This window comes from Lemur catta, chromosome 7 (assembly GCF_020740605.2).
Source record: "Lemur catta isolate mLemCat1 chromosome 7, mLemCat1.pri, whole genome shotgun sequence".
NCBI classification, from domain to species: Eukaryota; Metazoa; Chordata; class Mammalia; order Primates; family Lemuridae; genus Lemur; species Lemur catta.
Genome location: NC_059134.1, coordinates 72,147,220 through 72,165,449, shown reverse-complemented (window position 1 = coordinate 72,165,449; position 18,230 = coordinate 72,147,220). Strand labels below are relative to the sequence as shown.

The following is an 18,230-nucleotide window of genomic DNA, read 5'->3' as shown; positions in this document are numbered from 1 at the left end:
TCAGTCACTTCTTGTGTGGGTCCAGCTGTATTTTATAAAATCCAGCCCCAGGGGAGTTTTGACTCTCCTCACAAGAACTGATGGAGTCCGGCTTGGTGGGTGGGAGATCTTGTCTCACTGGCAAGGGGGGTTTGGAAGTTGTTTTCTGCAGCTCTGACTTCTCAGGCTGCAGTCTCTGAACAGAGCAAACCTCTCTCGTATTTGAACAGCACTAAACAAGACAGCTTTCCACAGCCACCTTTGCTTCCCACCCTTTGCCCTTGGGGAGGTGTGTCCCCTTCTCTTGAAGGCCCCAAGCAGCAAGCTGGAATCTGCTTCGTCTATAGTGGGGCTGTTTCCTAGGACTGCCCTCTATTGTGGTCTTCTGTGCTGTTTGTTGTACTAGAGTTCCTAGAGCAACCCTACACTGTGCTGTTGATGCTCCCAGCATCCCACACTCCACACTTGGAGTGCTGTCCCCTTCTTGCCCACCACTGTGTGCATCTCAGGTGTCTGTCAGGGCCTGTCTCCTACTGGACTGGGGTAGCCATACTGCTACTCACACTTGCTTTAGGATCATATACCTTCCCTGAGTCCCTTATCTTTGTACTGCTCCACCCACCAGCCCCCATGCCCTGGATTCAGTCTGTGTGGCAGACAGTCTTCTGGATGTCTGAGAGACAAAGGAGCCTAACTTATGCACACTCTGTGAATAGACATCACACGTATGTTAAGGGCCACGATGCATGGTGCTGTGGCAGCAGCGGGCTCTGCCTTGAGAAGTCAGGGAAGCCTTTACCAGGAGGTGATGTTTGAGTAATCTTAAAGGACTTACCTTGGTAGTCAGTGGGACAAAGCGAATTCCAGTCAAGGAGAAGAGCAGGCATAAAGGCCTGACATTGCATAACATTCTTAGAGACAATGTGGTGTGATGTGAATGGCACAAAGGGAATACAAAGGGTTTTGGGGGGGCTTGAGGGTTCATGAGTAACAGAGGGAGGAAATGAAGCCAGAGAGATAAACAGGGACCTACTCATAAGGGCCTTATAAGCCATACTATGTAGTTTAGGCTTTGCCCTGCAAATGTGCGGAGGCTGTGAAGGGTTTTGTACAGGGCATCACATGGTCAGATTTGTATGTAAGGAAGGTGGGACACATGGCTATAATGGTTTGGATGGTCTCGTTTGTCCTCTAGTGATTCTGTAAGGCAGGCAAGACAGGCACTGTTACCTACTTCTTACAGCTGAGAACACTGAGGCCGGAGAGGTTAAATACCTTGCCAGAGGTCTCAGAGCCAGAAAGCAGAGGACCTAGGACTCACCTAGCTTCCTGGCTCTGAATCTCTTTCTCCAGGGCATATTGCCGTTGTTGACAGAGTCTGCTAGAAAGCTGCCTGCAGCTGGGCAGCGGGTAGATGCTGACAGGAGCATTGTGAAGCAAATGGTCATTGGTACCATTGAAGGAGTATAGCACAGGGATTTTGTGGCCTGTGGTGTTCGGTCTCCTGACCTCTATGCCAGTGCGTAGACAACAAGAAGCAGTGGGGAGCTTTGAGCTTCAGGCTCTACATTGGGTTGACAAATTCGTTCATCACTGTCTCACTCATTAATTCAGAGTAGCGTCTGCTGCCTGATACTGGCATTTGTCAATGGCTTGTTTCTGGAAGCTCCTGGTCCTTAAGGCTGATCAGCTCTGCAGTCCACAGCCTTAGGGTAAACCCTGGCAGTCAGAGGCAGGCCCTTTCTCTCCATGCATTTTGTAAAATGAAATAACTTTATTTTTTAAAAAAACAAAGGTAACATGATGTAACAATAAAGAATACTAGCTTGGAGATCAGGCAGACCTGGGTCTTAGTTCTGCTGCTGCCACTTAACTAGCTGTGAAGGTTATTTAAGATGTATGAGCCTTGATCTCCTTATGTCTAAAATGAGCAAAGTTAAATCTACCTAAAAAGATTATTGTGATGATTAAAATGTGATAATGTTTATAAATTGCCTTGGCATGACTCCTGGCACATATGAGTCCTCAATATATGGTGCTTTAATTCCTGCTGTTACCACTGTCACCACCACCAGTATTGCTACCACCGCAGTTAAAGAATATTTGGAAAATAGAGAACAATACAAAAAATATTTTATAATCCTACCACTATGATGCAGCTACCCTTATAATTTAGTTAAGTTTCCTTCAAATTCTTTCTCCCCACTTCTTCTAAACATACCAGATTTTATAAAGTATATATTTTATACCCAGGTGGGTTTTTTTTTCTCTGTGGTGGGACCTATATTTATTTTTTCTCATTTTTAGTAGATTTTTTCCTGATTGGAAGAATTGTATACAAAATTCTGAAAGTATAGAAAAAAGAAAAAACCATACATTTTGATGTATCTCCTTTCAGTCATTTTTTTCATGTTTTATTGTAGAGTTAAGATGATATTATATATATAGTTTTGCGTGATTTTTAAGTTCATATTGGTATTATGAGTATGTTTCTATTATTATAAGCATCATTTTCCAAAGCTGTGTAATAATCCATCTGATGGCTCTATCATAAGTTAAATAAGTATTCGCCTATTGTTAGAAATCTAGGGTTTTTTTCCCCATTCTTCAATCTAAGCAGCTTCCTGTAACATACCTAGGTAACCAGCCTAATTACAGCCAGGAAGCACATAATGAACTTGTGCTGTGTATGTGGCCCCTGGGTGAGGCATAGTGGGAACCCTTAGGTAAGTCAGACCCAGAGTCAGCCTTAAAGGATCTCAAAGACTAGAAAATGTTTACTGAGGGTGCAGTACACAGGAGCTTCTTTGCCAGACAATCAGAGAGTCAACATAAGTGTGGTAGCCCTCTTCCCTGTGGAAGCTGGGATCTGGGAAGCACAGCTTTGACACAGAAAAAAGCCAGGAAGCCTTGCTGCCCCTTCTCGCCTACCAGTGTGCACATTGGCTTTCAATGCTCAGATGCCTTTTGAGCCTGTTACCCTAACTGTCAGGGGCCTGTGCTAAGAATCTTTGGATGTTACTTCCAAGTGGTTTTCACTGGAACGAGTGAGAAGCATCAATAAAGGAACTTGTGTGAGAATTAGGAGAACCGGAGTGGCTCTCATCTTAGTTCTGTTTTTAATTTTATTTTTTTAATTGATAAAGTTGTATATATTTATCACATATAACATATTTTGAAATATATATGCACTGTGGAATGGCTAAATCAAGCTAATTAACACATTATTTCACACGGTTGTCATTTTTGTGGTGAGAAACAAAATGTACTCTTAGTATTTTTCAAAAATACAAAATATTGTTATTAATTGTACTCATTGGTGACAACATGGATGAACCTGGAGGACGTTATGTTAAGTGAAATAAGCCAGGCACAGAAAGATAAATACCACATCATCTCACTCAATGAGTAATCACTCATACACGGATCCAAAAAGTTGGTCTCATGGAAACAGAGAACAGAATGGTGGCTCTAGTCTTAGTTTTGGCACAGGCTTGCTCTGGGACCTGAGGTGCTTTATTTCCCATTCCTATGCCCTAGTCATCTCCTCCGAATGTAGGTGATCTCCAGGGCCCTTCCAGCATTAACTTTACAGAGTACCCGAACCCTTCCTCTTGCCAGGAGCTAACGTGAGCATCGTTCCTGCATTCCCTCACTTAGCAGATGTTAACTGAGTCCCAGGCCATGTACAATCCATCTGTGCAATACGGATGTTAATGAGACTCCAGCCCTGTTCTCAAGAGGCATGTGGTCAAGTGAAAGACAGAAAAAATGTTAAAAGGCAACAAGATGGCTGTGACAATGGGGTACATATGGCATAATGGCAGGAGTCATTATGACATAATGGTAGGAGTCGTGACATATGACAGGATGCCTGAGTCTGCCTAGAAGCAATAGCAAAGTCATCTCAATAGATGCTTTGAGATTTTAAAGGGTAAGTAGAAATGTATTAGGCAGTAGAGGAGAAGGCATTCTGGGTAGAGAAACAAGTGTGTGCAAAGCCTTGGAAGTATGAGAGAATATGATGTGTTCAAAGAACTGCATATAGTTTGTGTGGCTGGTAGGTGAAAGTTCAGAGAGTGGACAGATGAGGAGAAGTCAAGCCTTTCTCCGTGGATCAGTCTATTTCTACTGAATCCTTTGCTCATTTTGTCAGTCCAGATGAAGAGTGATGGTCTTTTTAGTTTTCAAAAAGTGTTATATTTATTGCTTATCTTTCCGTTTTTAAAGTAACATGCTCATTATAGATAGTGTGAAAAAATACAAAAAGTAGAAAGAAGAAAGGATAAAAAAATTTTCTCACTGGCTAAAGGCAGCCTCTTTAATATCTTGGTGTATTTCCATTCAATTTTTTTTCCACTTTCTCTTTTTATGTAGCTGTGAATGTGTTGTAATTATAGTCTTAACCTTTGTATATGGTGCTCCTTTCTACTTCCTTCCTAAAATTTGCCAAAAATGAATGTTAGTGTCATTAGAAAATAACTGTGATCATAAAATCTGCTGGCTGAAATATCTGTACATTTTCTTTCTCTTAATACAACGTATTTTCTTTCTTTTTACAGATCTCTTGTGGCTCCGAGCATAATTTGGCAATAATTGGTAAGTAATTTTTTATTTGATGACTGTGTTTATTCTGTAATTCATGTGGCAGAATTGGAGAAGACTCTTGGTTAGCCAAAAGCCAGGGTGCATGTGTGTGTGTGTGTGTGTGTGTGTGTTTTGGGAGAGATTTGGGGAAATGGAAGTTTTTGGTTAACCAAGGATTTACTAGAAGCGCCTTTTCTGAAAATTTCTATCCATATCCTTGAGCATCTTTTTAAGGTGCCTGAGATGGCCTCTCTGCCTCGGGAAGTGGCACTGGAAGATGTTAAAGAACTCTTGGGCTGGGGGCATCATGTGTAGAAAGCCAGACATAAAAATGGGGAGTGGACTGGACTGCTTCTGGTTCTTTGAATGAATCCCTTATACCAAATTCTTCCCTATTTGTTTGGCTCTTTCTTTGGAAATATGGGGCTCTGCTCGCTGCCCTCACTGCTTTGTATTTAGTGGCCTTAGGAACTCCCAGTTTGGCCCAAACCTACGGTTAATAGAAGCTTCCTCTTAGTTGGCTCTGGCTAATGAAAGTTCAATGTTTTCGTAATTAAACCTACAAGTAGTTCATTCAAGAAGCCTTCTCACTACTTCCACAGGTAGACTCAGTCTCCATCTCACCGTGTATTAAAGAGACCATGGTCTAGGGCCAGACTGCCTGAGTTCAATTCAGACTTCCATTTACTAGCAGTGTGAACTTGGACAAGGTATTGAATCCCCCTTTGCCTCATTTTCTTCATCTTTAAAATGAGGAGGGCCTTCTTCATAGGGTTGGTGGAGAGTTAAATGAGTTATATGTAAAGCACATAGAATGGTGCTTAGCTACTAGTAAGGGCTTTAGAAATGTTAGTTATTACCTGATATTATTAGTTCAAGTAATTGCCCTCCTCTAGCCTTTAGTTTCCCCATCTGTAAAATGGAAGAGTTAAAACAGAAAACCAAGTTTCCTTCTAGCTCTGACATTTTAGAACTCTTATTACAACCCCACCACTGCCTGCCATGTGTCAGTGATTTCTGTTCCTATCTACTATCTCTTAGCCTCTGACCCTGAACTTCTGAGAAGCAAGGCCCCTCCCTGTGTTTCTCTTGTTTCTTGCCTATTCATAGCACCCAGAGCAGTGCCTGGCTCTTCAGCAGAGACTCACACACTCTTTTTGGAATTGAGCTATACTGGCTCAGCTGCCTGGTAGGGCAGTAGTTTGAAGCACTACTTTGCAAGTCCAAACATGATGTGCAAAGAGGCAGAACCGAAGACAGGCAGAGGAGGGAGGCTGCCAGCCAGCAGAGGGGGTGGGGAGTAAAAGGGGCTGTGGAGTCAGAGAAGGAGCTAGAAAATGCAGCAGCAAACCTGCATGCTTTGCAGTAGTACCAGATACTTTATACCAGAACTGCTTCAGCCTGGGTGTAGTTAAGACAAGGTAATCAAAGAGTCAAAGGCAGTGCCTAGGATGTTGCTACTACTGCTGCTGTTACTGGACTGGGGGAGGCTGGCTTCCTCTGGGACCAGTGCAAACAAGAAGATTGCAGGGAATCTAAATGTGTGAAAGCAGTAAGTGCAGACAAAGGATGGGGCCAGAGCTAGCAGAGCAGCAGGCTGAGCTGACATAGGCAGCCTGGGGCTGTAGAAAGAGCAGGGACTCTGCAGGCAGACGGCTATGGTTCAAACCGGCACCATCTGTGTGAGCTTCCGTTTTTTCCCTCATCCATGTAATGGGGATTATAATTCCACCTTGCAGGATTGTTGTGACGATTAGGTGAGATAATGTATGTGAAATGCCCGCTGTTCCTTTTGTTTCTCTTTTCTCTTGGTCTGGTGGGGGAAGGGGAGAATTTCTTGTTAGTATAACTGTTCTAGTGAAATATTTCTTTTCTGGGAGAGAGAAATGATATTTTGGAAAGGTGTGTGCAGTGTTACCCAAGTGAGAAGGCCATCAGAAGCAGTGGGAGAACAGGGCTGGAAGTCTGCTGAATGATGGTCCAGAGAGGAAAAGCGGGCCCAGTCACAGGGCTCTAGGCATGTCTACCTGCCTGCCAGCCAGGAGCTAGAGGCTCCCCACCACTGGAGGAATAAGGCCCTTGGTGGGTGCCCTGCAGGGTGCAAGCTTTGCAAGAGGATGTAACAAGAAGCTGCCTGTTAGCCCTGGTAGGAGGCCAGAAGAGGGAGACAAGCTGGAGGAGAAGAGTTCCTACCAGCTTGAAGCCGCGTTTCTCCCAGCCAGCTCTCCTCTCCATCTTCCTGCCCTTGCCCATCTTAGGCTGCCTGGAGCCTCGTTCCCTGAGTTCTTACCCCTTCGGTGCCTGGTGCTGTGTCCCACCAGTGGTAGGCACAATAGAATTGCAGAGTAGACTAGAACAGACTATAAAGAAGCCAAACTTTGCTCAAGGGTCGAAGCAGCCCTGATGTCTACTAATGTGTGACAGACAATCAAACTGGAAAGGGAGGTGAAACAGGAAGGGTGAAAGGACCTGACTGAGAACCCACTGTCTCATGTAATGGACACAACTCCATAAAGTGTATTTGTTGTACCTGCTTTGTAGAGAAGAAAACTGGGACTCAGAGGTTAAACGTGTTGAACAGGTTGCCCAGGGATCAGCAGCAGGAAGTGGTAGAGCTGTCTGCCTGACTCCCAAGACTGCTCTTTCTGCTCCATCATATCCTGTGCCCTGATGCACTATGGATGGTGTGGTCAAGAAGAGCTCCGGCACTGGGGTCAGATTGCCTGGATTCAAATTCTGCCTCTTCCACTTACGAGCTGTGTAACCTGTGTAAGTGGCCTAACTTCTCTGTGTCTTGATTACCTGGGATATCATTTTATTGACCTCCTAGTGTGGTTATGCAAAGTCTAAGAAAAGTACCTAGCACAAAAGTAAAGGCTCAGTAAATGTTAGGTGCTATTATTATTATATATTAAGACCTCAAGGAAGGAAGTAATTGTAAGATGACTATAAGAAGGCCTGAGGCTCAGGGTGGGAATTTCAGGAGTTAGGGAGGGAAGTGTCTTCCCCACCCTGGATGTCAGGGTCCACGGCAAGATCTCAGCACAGCCGCAGAATGGATTTGTAGACTGGAGCCTGGGGTCCCAATCTGGGGGATCTGGACATCCCAGCAGCCCTGGAAACAGTGCTATCCCAGATTTGTTCCAGGCCAGGATTCTGCTATCCACTGTCCCAGAAAGCGACTTGGGCCTGTGTGTTCCATCCGGAGGCAAGCCCCCCAGCAGCCACGCTTCACTTTCTTCTGGGGAAGGAAATTCTGCTCTGTTACTTCATGTGCTTCCAGGTTTCTTTTTTTCCCTTTTGCAATTTGGTGAAGTCCTTCCTTAGTTTCCCAATTCAGTTTCTCTTGACATGTTTTGTGTTTGTCACCAGGTGCCCCTATGGCTAAACAGGATGGTGAGGGTGGTGTGAGTTTCTGCTCTAGATGAAGGAAGAACTGCTGGAGCTGGGCATAGGAGAGAGCTGAGGCCATTGGCCCTGGCTGGCTTGGCCACTCTCTACCTGTGTGTCTTGTTATGATCACTCTGCCTCACTGAGCCTGCTTTCTCATCTGTAAAGTTGACTTCATGATGCCCACCCTAGAAGTTGTTCTTCCAAATGGCCGAGATACGTCAAGCACCTGTTCAGTACCTGCCTCAGGATAGGTGCTCAGCAAGTGCTCACTCACTTGGCTGGTTCACTAGTTTGCTTTCTTCCTTTCCACCCAGGATTTCCCTCCACATTTGTTAAAGCTTGCTGGCTGGCTCCCATTTGTGGGCATAGACTGAGGCCAGCAGAGGTGAGCTGAGGGCATGTGGCCACTGCTTGCTCAGAAGATCCCTGCCTCCCTGAGCCAGGTTCCCCAGATTCAGCTCTCTGTTTGGGTCCCTCACCTCTGTATCTGGCTGAATTGGCTGCAGCTGTTTTGCTTCCCCCAGGAGCAGCTTATTTTGGCTTGAATGGGCAATTTGTTTGCCTTCTCTCCTGATGTGCAGTTGTTCAGCCTTCCCTTCCTGGGGAGAAAAAAGAGCTGACTGCGTTTCCTCTCTCCCTGCTCCACACAGACCCTTGGAAGGATTTTATTGGTGGCCTTTTCCTGGAGCGGTCAGGCTTGCCAGACAGGCATTGTTAAAGGGTTGGATATTGGCAGGCAAGTGTGGTGCTGCCTCCTTCTCCAAGCAAAGCCAGTTCCTTTACTAAATTGGAGCTATAATCTATGCATGGATTTTTTTTTTCATTTCCCTGATGATTTCCAATTGTTGAACCTTTGTACCTTTGTAATATGTATAGCAGAACATCTGACCTTGGCCTGAAACCCATCAAACAATGTCATGGAAGAATTAAATAGAAAGAAAAATTTAATAGAAATAACTCATTTTTGGCACTGGCTGTTCTCTGAGAGGCAATGCCTCCAAACCCCAGGGCCTTGTAGAGAGCTTAGAGGCAGGTACAAACTTTTATGTTCCTGTGCACAATGTAATAAGCAGACTGTAAATGCTTTGCCTCTATTATCTCATTTAATCCCCACAGCAAATTGATGAGCCAGTACTAGTGTTAACCCCATTTTCTAGAGAAGGGAAGATAAAGCTTAGGATGAGCTGTTTGCCCCACCTAGGTCATATGGCTAGGAGGAATCTTTTACCCAGGCCAGTAACTTCAGAGCTGGGGACTGCTACCTGACACTGCCTTCCTGACAGTCTGGCCTGCTTTTAAGGCCACCAGATGAGGGTATTTCATCTCTTCATTTCAGTGTTTAAAATGTAAAACCTCCCTCCCATGCTATCCCCCATCTGTCAGTTTCCCCCAAACGTTCTACCATATATACAGCTAATGCCTATTATTAGCTTTTTCTATATCCTTCTAGTTTCTTTTTGCATATGTAAGTGAATGCTAATACGTTTTTACCCCTTTTACATAAATGATAGCATACTATACATACTTTTCAGTGTATGATTTTTTTTTTCTCAACAGTTTATCTGGGGGAGCTTTCCATATCAGTATGAAAGCCATCCTAGTTCTTTTTTTACAGCTATGTAATATTCCAGTGTTTCTAGGTACCATAATTTATTTAATTAGTTCCCTGTTCATAGACATTTAGGTCATTTCCAGTCTTTTGTTATTATAAGCAATGCTATAGCAAATAACTTTGTATACATGCTATTTCATTGTGGGAGAGTATAGTTGTAGGATAAATTCCTTTAAGTGAAAGTACTGTATCAAAGAGTAAATGTATTTATAATTTTGCAAGATACTGTAAAATTGGTCTCCAGAGGTATTGTACTATTTTTTACTCCCAGCAACAATGTATAAGGGTGCCTATTTCTTGCAGCCTAATAGGGTATGTTAGGTAACATTTGGATTTTTGCCAATCTGATAGATGAACAACTAGAATAGTTTGTCTTTTTAAGTTGAAGTACTTTACATAGTAAAGTGCATAGATCTTAAGGGTTCAGACTGATGAATTTTTGCATGTGTATATACCTAAGAAAACACCACCCAGAGCAAGATACAGAACATTTCCAGCACCTTAGAAGGCTACCTCATGCCCCATCTCAGTCAATAGTCCACTCCCAGAGGTACCACTGTTCTGACTTCTATCTCTGAAGATGAGGTTTGTCTATATTTGAACTTCATATAAATGGTATTGTATAGCATGTACTCTTGTTTGGCTTTGTTTGTTCAACACATTGTGTCTATAAGAATCATCCATGTGTGTGTAGCAGTAATTTTTTGTATTGCTCAATAATATTCCACTGTATGAATATGCCACAACTTATTTATCTAATTAACTGATGACGAGCATTTTAGGTTGTTTCCAGTTTAGGGTTTTGCATAAAGCTGCTATGTACATTCTTACATGCTTTTTGGTGGACATATGCATTTATTTCTCTTGGGTGCATAACTAAGAGTAGGATTTATAGGTCATGTATTTAGCATTAGTAGATACTGTGCAAGTTTTCCAATGTAGTTGTACCAATTTACGTGCCTACCACCATGTATGAGAGTTCTATTTGTGCCATATCCTTGCCAGGTATTTTCAGCCATACAGATTTCAGCCATTCTGATGAGTGTGCAGTGTGGAATCTCACTGATTTTAATTTGTATTTCTCTCATAACTAATGATATGGAGCACCTTTTCATGTGCTTATAGGCCATGTGGGTTGCTTCTTTTGTCAAGTCCAAAGACTTAAGTGTAAAGACTTTAAGACTTTGCCCATTGTTTTAAAGTGGGTTTTGTCTATGTTTTTCTTAATGATGTATAGACATCCTTTGTATTTTATGGATTCTAGACCTTTGTTGGATATGTGTATTGCAAACATGTTCTCCCAGTCGGTAGCTCACTCTTTTGCTGTCTTAATGGTGTCTTTTGATGAATAGAAGTTCTTAATTTTAATGAAGTCCAGTTTATCAATCTTTCCTTTAATAGTTTGAAGTATTTGTGCCCTATTTATTTTTTTACCTATTCCAAGATCTTGAAAATATTCTCCTATGTTTTCTTTGTGAAATTTTATTATTTTGTCTTTTAAATTTAATTTAAATTTTAAATCCACCTCAAATTAGCTTTTATAAAAACATTGCTTCAAAACCATTTATTGACAAGTTCACCGTTTCCCCACTGAATTGTAGAGGCACCGTTGTTATGAATCACACTGCATATATGTATGAATGTGCCTTTGAACACTTTTCTTTTTCATTAGTCTGTTTTTTTGTTTTTATGCTAGTAGCACATAATCTTGATTATTGTAGCTTTATAATAACTCTTGATATCTGGTATTATTAAGCCCTCCTACTTTTTTCTTCTTTAAGATTATTGTGGCCTTTCTAATCTCTAATTTTAGTTCCTATAAATGAAGGTTGAATATCTTTTTATATGATCAAGAACTATTTATATTTTTTTCTTATGAAGGGTTTTTCATACTTTTATTAGTTTTTTATTGTTATTATAACAAATTACCATAAAATTAGTGTCTTAAAACAACACAAATGTATTATCTTAGAGTTTGAGGTCAGAAGTCTCAACTGGGTCTCACTGGGCTAACATCAGGGTGTTGGCAGGCTTCATTCCTTTCTGGATGCTCCAGGGAGAGTCCATTTTTTTTGCCTTTTCCCGCTTCTAAGGCCACCTGTATTCCTTGACTTGTGGCCCCTTCCATCTTCAAAACCAGCAATGACTCATTGAGTCTTTCTTGTACTCTCTGACACTGACTCTTCTGTCTCCCTCTTCAACATTTAAGGACCTTTGTCATTACACTAAGCCCACCCAGATAATCCAGCATAATCTCCCTATCTTAATATCAGCTGATTGGCAACCTTAATTTCACCTGCTAACTCAGTTCACCTTTGCCATGGAGCATTTACAGGCTCCAGGAATTAGAACATGGACGTCTTTAGGAGGCCGTTATTTTTCCTACCACAATATCCTTTGCCTTTGCTATATGGTCTGAATGTTTGTGTACCCCTAAAATTCATATGTTGAAATTTAATCCCAAGTGTGGTAGTATTAAGAGATGGGGCATTCAGGAGGTGATTAGGCCATGAGAGCTCTAGGGTCCTTATAGAGGCCCAAGGGAGGTTGTTCCCTCCTTTTGCCGTGTGAGAACACATAGAGGATGCCGTCTATTGGGAACGGGCCCTTACCAGATGCCAGATCTGCTGATGCCTTGATCTTGGACTTCCCAGCCCACAGAATTGTGATCTATAAATTTGTACTGTTTCTGAATTTCCCAGTGTAAAGTATTTTGTTATAACAGCCTAAATGGATTAAGGCAGCCCTTTTTAACAATTAGTTTGTTGGTCTTTTTCTATTGTAATAAATTTCTAGGCACTCTGTACATGTTAGGGAGATTAGACATTTTTCTGTGGTTTGAATTACAAATATATTTTCCCAGCTTTTTGTCTTTTGTCTTTTTACTTTAGATGTTTTTGTTTATTTTGTTCTTATTGTTTTTGCCATGAAACCTTTTCTTTTACTGTAAATTAAATTTATCAGTCTTTTCTTTGGCTTTTGGATTTTGAGTCAGAGTCTTCCCCACTGCAGGGTATAAAGGACTTTCATCATATTTTATTCCAGTACAGTCTTGCATTGCTTAATGATGGGGATACATTCTTAGAAATGTGTTGTTAGGTGATTTTGTCATTGTGCAAACATCGTAGAGAATCCTTTCACAATCCTAGATGGTATAGCCTACTACATGCCTAGGCCTACAGACCTGTGCAGCTTGTTACTGCACTGAATACTGTAGGCAGTTGTAACACGAGGGTAAATATTTATATATCTAAACATATCTAAACATAGAAAAGGTGCAGTAAGAATATGATATGAAGGTTTGAAAATGGTACACCTAGGGCACTTACCATGAATGGAGCTTCCAGGACTGGAAGTTGCTCTGGATGAGTCAATCAGTGAGTGATGAGTGAATTTGAGGCCCTAGGACATTACTGTACACTACTGTAGACTTCATAAAGACTATACTTAGGCCACACAAAATTTATAAAAAATTTTTCTTCCTTCAATAATAAATTAGCCTTAGCTTACTGTAACATTTCACTTTATAAACTTTTAAATTTAAAAAAATTTTTAACTTACTGACTCTTTTGTAATAGCACATAGCTTAAAACACAAATGTTATTCAGCTGTACAAAATATTTTATTTTTTTGTCTTTATCCTATAAGCTTTTTTCTATTTTTAAAATTTTTATTTTTTTTTAACTTTTTGAACTTATTTTGTCACAAACTAAGGCACAAACACACACATTAGCCTAGGCCTGCACAGAGTCAGGATCATTAATATCACTGTCTCTACCTCCACATCTTGTCCCACTGGAAAGTCTTCAGGGGCAGTAACACGCAGGGAGCTGTCTTCTCCTGTGATAACAATGCCTTTTTCTGGAGTACCTCCTGAAGGAACCTGCCTGAGGCTATTTTAGAATTAACTTTTTTTAAAATAAGTAAAAGGAGTGTACTCTAAAATCAAGATATAAAGTATAATATAGCAAATATGTAAACCAGTAACATCATTATTTATTTATCAAGTATTGTGTACTACAACAATTGTATGCGCTACACTTTTATATGACTGGCAGTGCAGTAGGTTTTTTTTTTCACCAGCATCACCACAAACAAGTGAGTAGTGTGTTGTGTTACAACATTACTACTGCTACGACTTTACTAGGTGATAGGAATTTTTCAGCTCCATTATAATGGTATGAGACCACCATTGTACATGTGGTCTGTCATTGACTGGAACATTGTTATGTAGCACACAAATGCACTTTTATGGTTTTATCTTTTACATCTAAGTCTTTGATCCATTTAGAATTTTTCCTGGTATACAATGTCAGATGTGGATTCAACTTCATTATTTTTCCAGATGGCTGTTTGATTATCTCAAAACTATTTATTGAATCCTTTGGCTGCCTTCCTGGGTCCCATTGCTGCCAGAGCAGTCCTAAGGCAAAAGAGAGGCAGCAACTTAACCAAAACTGCACAGCTAGTCAGTGGCAGAGCTGGGAGTAGAACTCAGGTCTAGCTCCTGCTGCTCAGACAGGAGCCAGTGCCTGGTTCTCAAGGAGCTTTCTCAAATGGTTGCCTGGGCTGTTTGCCAGCACAGGGGGACAGCAAAGGCAGAGCAGCCTCTTTTAGTTCTCTTGGTTCCCAGTGCGCTCTCCCAGGTACTGCCTGGCTCTGCTCTGGAATCATTATATTCATCGTCAGTACAACACGTGGCCGCTTGGGGCACCATATTTTTCTCTCCACCAGGCCAGAAACATGATAAAACCTCTTGCATTTGAGAGATTTTCGCAGTAAATACAGAGCTGTTTTTATAGAATCTTGGTTATCATTCAAGCCACATTTCTGCGAAATCATGTTTTCAAGGCATAGCCTCATATCCTAAGATGTATCTTTTTAGCTCCCAATAAAGATGGACTTTTTCACTATTATTTCTAAAGAAGCAATGTTTATACCACCCTACAGAAATCACTCTATATGACACCACAAGGTGAGGGTGCCGGGATGTCGAGGAGGCTCCCATACTTGCTAAATTACTCTCTCATGCTGGTCTTTTTAGGCACGAGACTGACCATTATGTTTTAGCCCAATCCTCTGGTCCTTTTAGCATTGCTTACAGCAGCAGAAACTATAATTATGACCCACTGCACATGTTTACAAATACTCAAGAGGCTTGAGGCCTTGGAAAAGTCAGTCTAACTAAGGTGAACTTAACGTGAAAAATACAGAGAGTAAGTTAGAGGCAGCCTTCTGCGGGGCAAGGGCTGAGCCCTGGTCCCAGCTCTGTCTGCCACTTACTCTCTGTGTGATCCTAGGCAGTTATTGTTCCTCTCTGGGCCTTATAATCCCCATCTGGGAAACGTGGGAGTTGGACTAGACAATTTCTAAAGTTTTCTGCACCTCTCAGAGTCTATCCTCAAGTCCACAAACTGTGTTGAACATCTTAATAGACTCAAACTGTCTACACTTGCCTTGCATGCAGTAGGTGCGCCACATGTTTGCTAAATACTGAATGAATATTACATACAATATTTTCCTCATTCTTGCCCTGTGGCTTATTAGTGGCCAATAAGGTGCTATGTAGCATTCTGGATGCTGTGGAGGAATACAGTGAATGGTTATCCACTGAGGCTCACATTTAGTGGGAAAGAGAGCTATGAATTAAATCTGGCACATTCTGAATGAATGAATACAGAGCAGACAATGATAAGAATTAGAGAAACAAATGAAGAAGAAGTGGTTAATTTTGGAAATCTTCATGGAAGAGGTGGCTCCTAAGTTGAAGAAGGTAAAGAGCAGTGTTCTTTGCTGAGGGATCAGCACTAGCAAAGGGAAGGAAGGCTCTAAAGTGTGGATCAGGGTCGAGGGACAGGTGGTCGACCAGCAAGACAGCTTAGGGCCAGATAGGGCCAGGTCTCCAACAGCATGCTGAAGGAATTGGCTTGATTGTTTCGACAGTGTAGAGCCACTGAGTTATTTAGGAAGACACTTCAGACGTTGACAATTGTAGCAGAAGATAAAACCGTTTTCTTTAAAGCATATTGCCATTTTACGGAGTAAAAGTGAAGGGATAATAGTTGAGTACTAAGTGCTGGCACCATTCTGAGCACTTTGCGTATATCATTTAGTTATCACCATGCAAGGTAGAAAGTAGACAGATAAAAATTGTTCTCATTTTCCAGATGGAAAAATGGAGACTCAAGGAATTGGAGCCCAGAATTCAAACTAACATCCCTTGACTCCAAGGTCTGCACTTCCCCTCATGTGCTGCTTCCTACAGTTAATTTGCATACCAAGCAGCATAAACTGAGTTTTTAATATGCATATGACTTTGGAAAACAGGAAAAAACAATAGCAGAGCTAGTGTTCCTGATAGTACTTGTCTGGGGGGCAGAGGCCAGTCCCTATTCCTTTGTCTCTCCTCAGAGCATAACACCTAGGGGACAACCATGTGTGGCATTGGGCAGCTCTGACAATGGCCATGCAGTCAGGTCCACAAGCCTGCTGTGTCCTTCCTCAGACAGAAGCAAGCTTCCCGGGCCTGGGTGGCACCATTGTATATCCCTATAAAACCTAGCCTTACAGTGTTGCCTCTCAGCACTTAGAGGCCTCAGCCTACGCTGGTGCCTGTCTGGACCACCTGCCCTGTGACTGCTGTTTCTGCTGCTCTTGCCTCTGTGGAATCCTCCATTCCTCCTGGGTGCACCTAAAGCCCTTAAATGTAGAACAGCTGTGACTATTCAATCAAAAGTGCTCTCTATCAGCAGTGCTTTAGCAACATTCTGTTTGCCCATTTGGACATTCATGAATTCATTCATTCATTAAGAGGCTGAACCGTGTAGTAGAGCACTGGGTCAAAAGACCTGAGTGCTAGACAAACTGCTGTCACCTTGGGCAGGCCACTTTCCTCCTCTGGGCTCCTTTTCTTTATGGAATTAATAAGAGAATTGTATAAAATAATCTTTGAGGCCTCTTCCAGCTCTCACGTTTTCTGAGACTGTGTTTTGTTCATCCATAAATTCACACCTTTACCCTAACATGGGATAAGGGAATGCTTCTCAGATGAGATGGTGTTTGGGGTGGGTCTTAAAGGATGAGTAGGAGGAAGAGAAAGGCGTTCCAAGGAGTAGGATCAACATGAACAAAAGCATGGAGAAGGCATGGCGTATTGGGGGAAATGAGGGCATGGGGAGGGGGGAAGAACGTGGGAGACAGGCTGCAGGGATGTCTGTGGGCAGGTCATAGAGGCCATTAATGTCAGGCTAAGGAGCTGGAACTTCATCCTATGAGGTTATGGTGCAAGAAAGGTTTTAAAGCAGAGAAATGACTTGATTTGATCTATTTTTAGAAGCTAGTGGCTATTCAACAGAGGAATCTGGAAGGAATGGCAGTGGGTTGAATCTTGTGGCTTTATAAGATATTAAAATTTGGTAAGTTTGTATTTTCAACTAAGACGAGAAAGATGCTGCTAATCTTATGGCCCTCAGCACACTGGATGTCGTGATTTACAGTCTGATTGTGGCTCCAGAATCCCAACAGGGGCTGGGTGTGGTGGCTCATGCCTATAATCCTAGCACTCTGGGAGGCCACAGTGGGAGGATTGCTTGAACTCAGGAGTTCAAGACCAGAATCCCAACAGACTCCTTGTCCTATTGTGCCCCATCCTAGTTGCAACTCCAGGCCCAGCCCTAAGGCCAGTCCCTCCCTCTTCCCACAGCAGGCAAGCCAAGTAGCTGACTTGGTCAGGAAGCTCCATGGTGTAGCCCTAGTGTGGCACACATGCATATGTTGGTATCCCCTTATGTGTGCTCACTGCTTCACAGTGTATAAGACACTTCAACTCATCACCTCCGTTCAGTCCCACAATAACTCTGAAGTTCTCCAGGAAAGTACAATCCCTGTTGTACAAATGAGGAAACAGAATCTCAGAGGGGTTGCATGATTTGCCCCAAGCAGCATAATGTAGTAGAAGGGGCATGAGGCCTTGGAGTTAGGAATCATGGGTTCCATTTCCAGCTGTGTTGCTTAATATCTGTGTGACCATGGGAAGATTGCCATCCTCTCTCAACTGGGGGTTTCTCATCTCTAAAGACTGAGACAATAATAGCTTCTGTAAGTGCTTGTCATTGGAGCAAATTGTGTGGTTTATGGAAAAGCTCTTGGCACAGAGTAGGTGCTCAGAATGTCTGTTTCTGTTTCTTCTGACTCACTTCAGTGCTCTTTCTGGTGCTTCACCTTGCTTCCCATATGGCCCTTTTTGTCATCCCTCTTATTCCTCTATTCTTAAATCAGTGCCACAGACATATGTTAATGCATATATTCTTTCTGTGCACACGGTACAAAGCTAGGCCCTGGGAATGCGGTGAGAGGACATAGTAGTAAATGGCCCCTGCCCTCACTTTGCTTATTGCCTGATTACTGTGTGTGTTGGGGTGGGGAGGGTCTAGTCTTCACTCTTGAAACAGAGCCAAGGTGATCTGACTGTCGGGTGTAGTCCTGATGATCTCTTCCTCCTCAGGGAGCTTACTGTATGTCAAGTGCCAGGCTAAGCTCTTACACACATTCTTACATATGCTATGTACGTATGTGTATTACATACAATTACATATACTATAACATGAAATCCTGTTTTACAGATGAAACAAATGAGGCTCAGAAAAGTTAAACATCTTAT

General features: G+C 42.2%; 1 protein-coding gene across 9 annotated transcripts in view; it reads left to right on the top strand.

Moving 5' to 3' along the window:
- Nucleotides 1–18,230, top strand: part of SERGEF (secretion regulating guanine nucleotide exchange factor) — a 227,434-nt gene that overhangs the window by 136,570 nt on the left and 72,634 nt on the right. For 8 of the 9 annotated variants that reach the window (XR_006736471.1, XR_006736470.1, XR_006736469.1 and 5 more), the window contains one exon: nt 4,542–4,578. Coding sequence is in view for 6 of the 9 variants with exons in the window: in XM_045557628.1 (XP_045413584.1) it covers nt 4,542–4,578 (37 nt within the window). In the remaining 3 variants the exon portion in view is untranslated. Of the gene's footprint in view, nt 1–4,541; nt 4,579–5,168; nt 5,241–18,230 lie in introns of those variants that run through there. The other variant, XM_045557632.1, reaches the window with a different exon arrangement.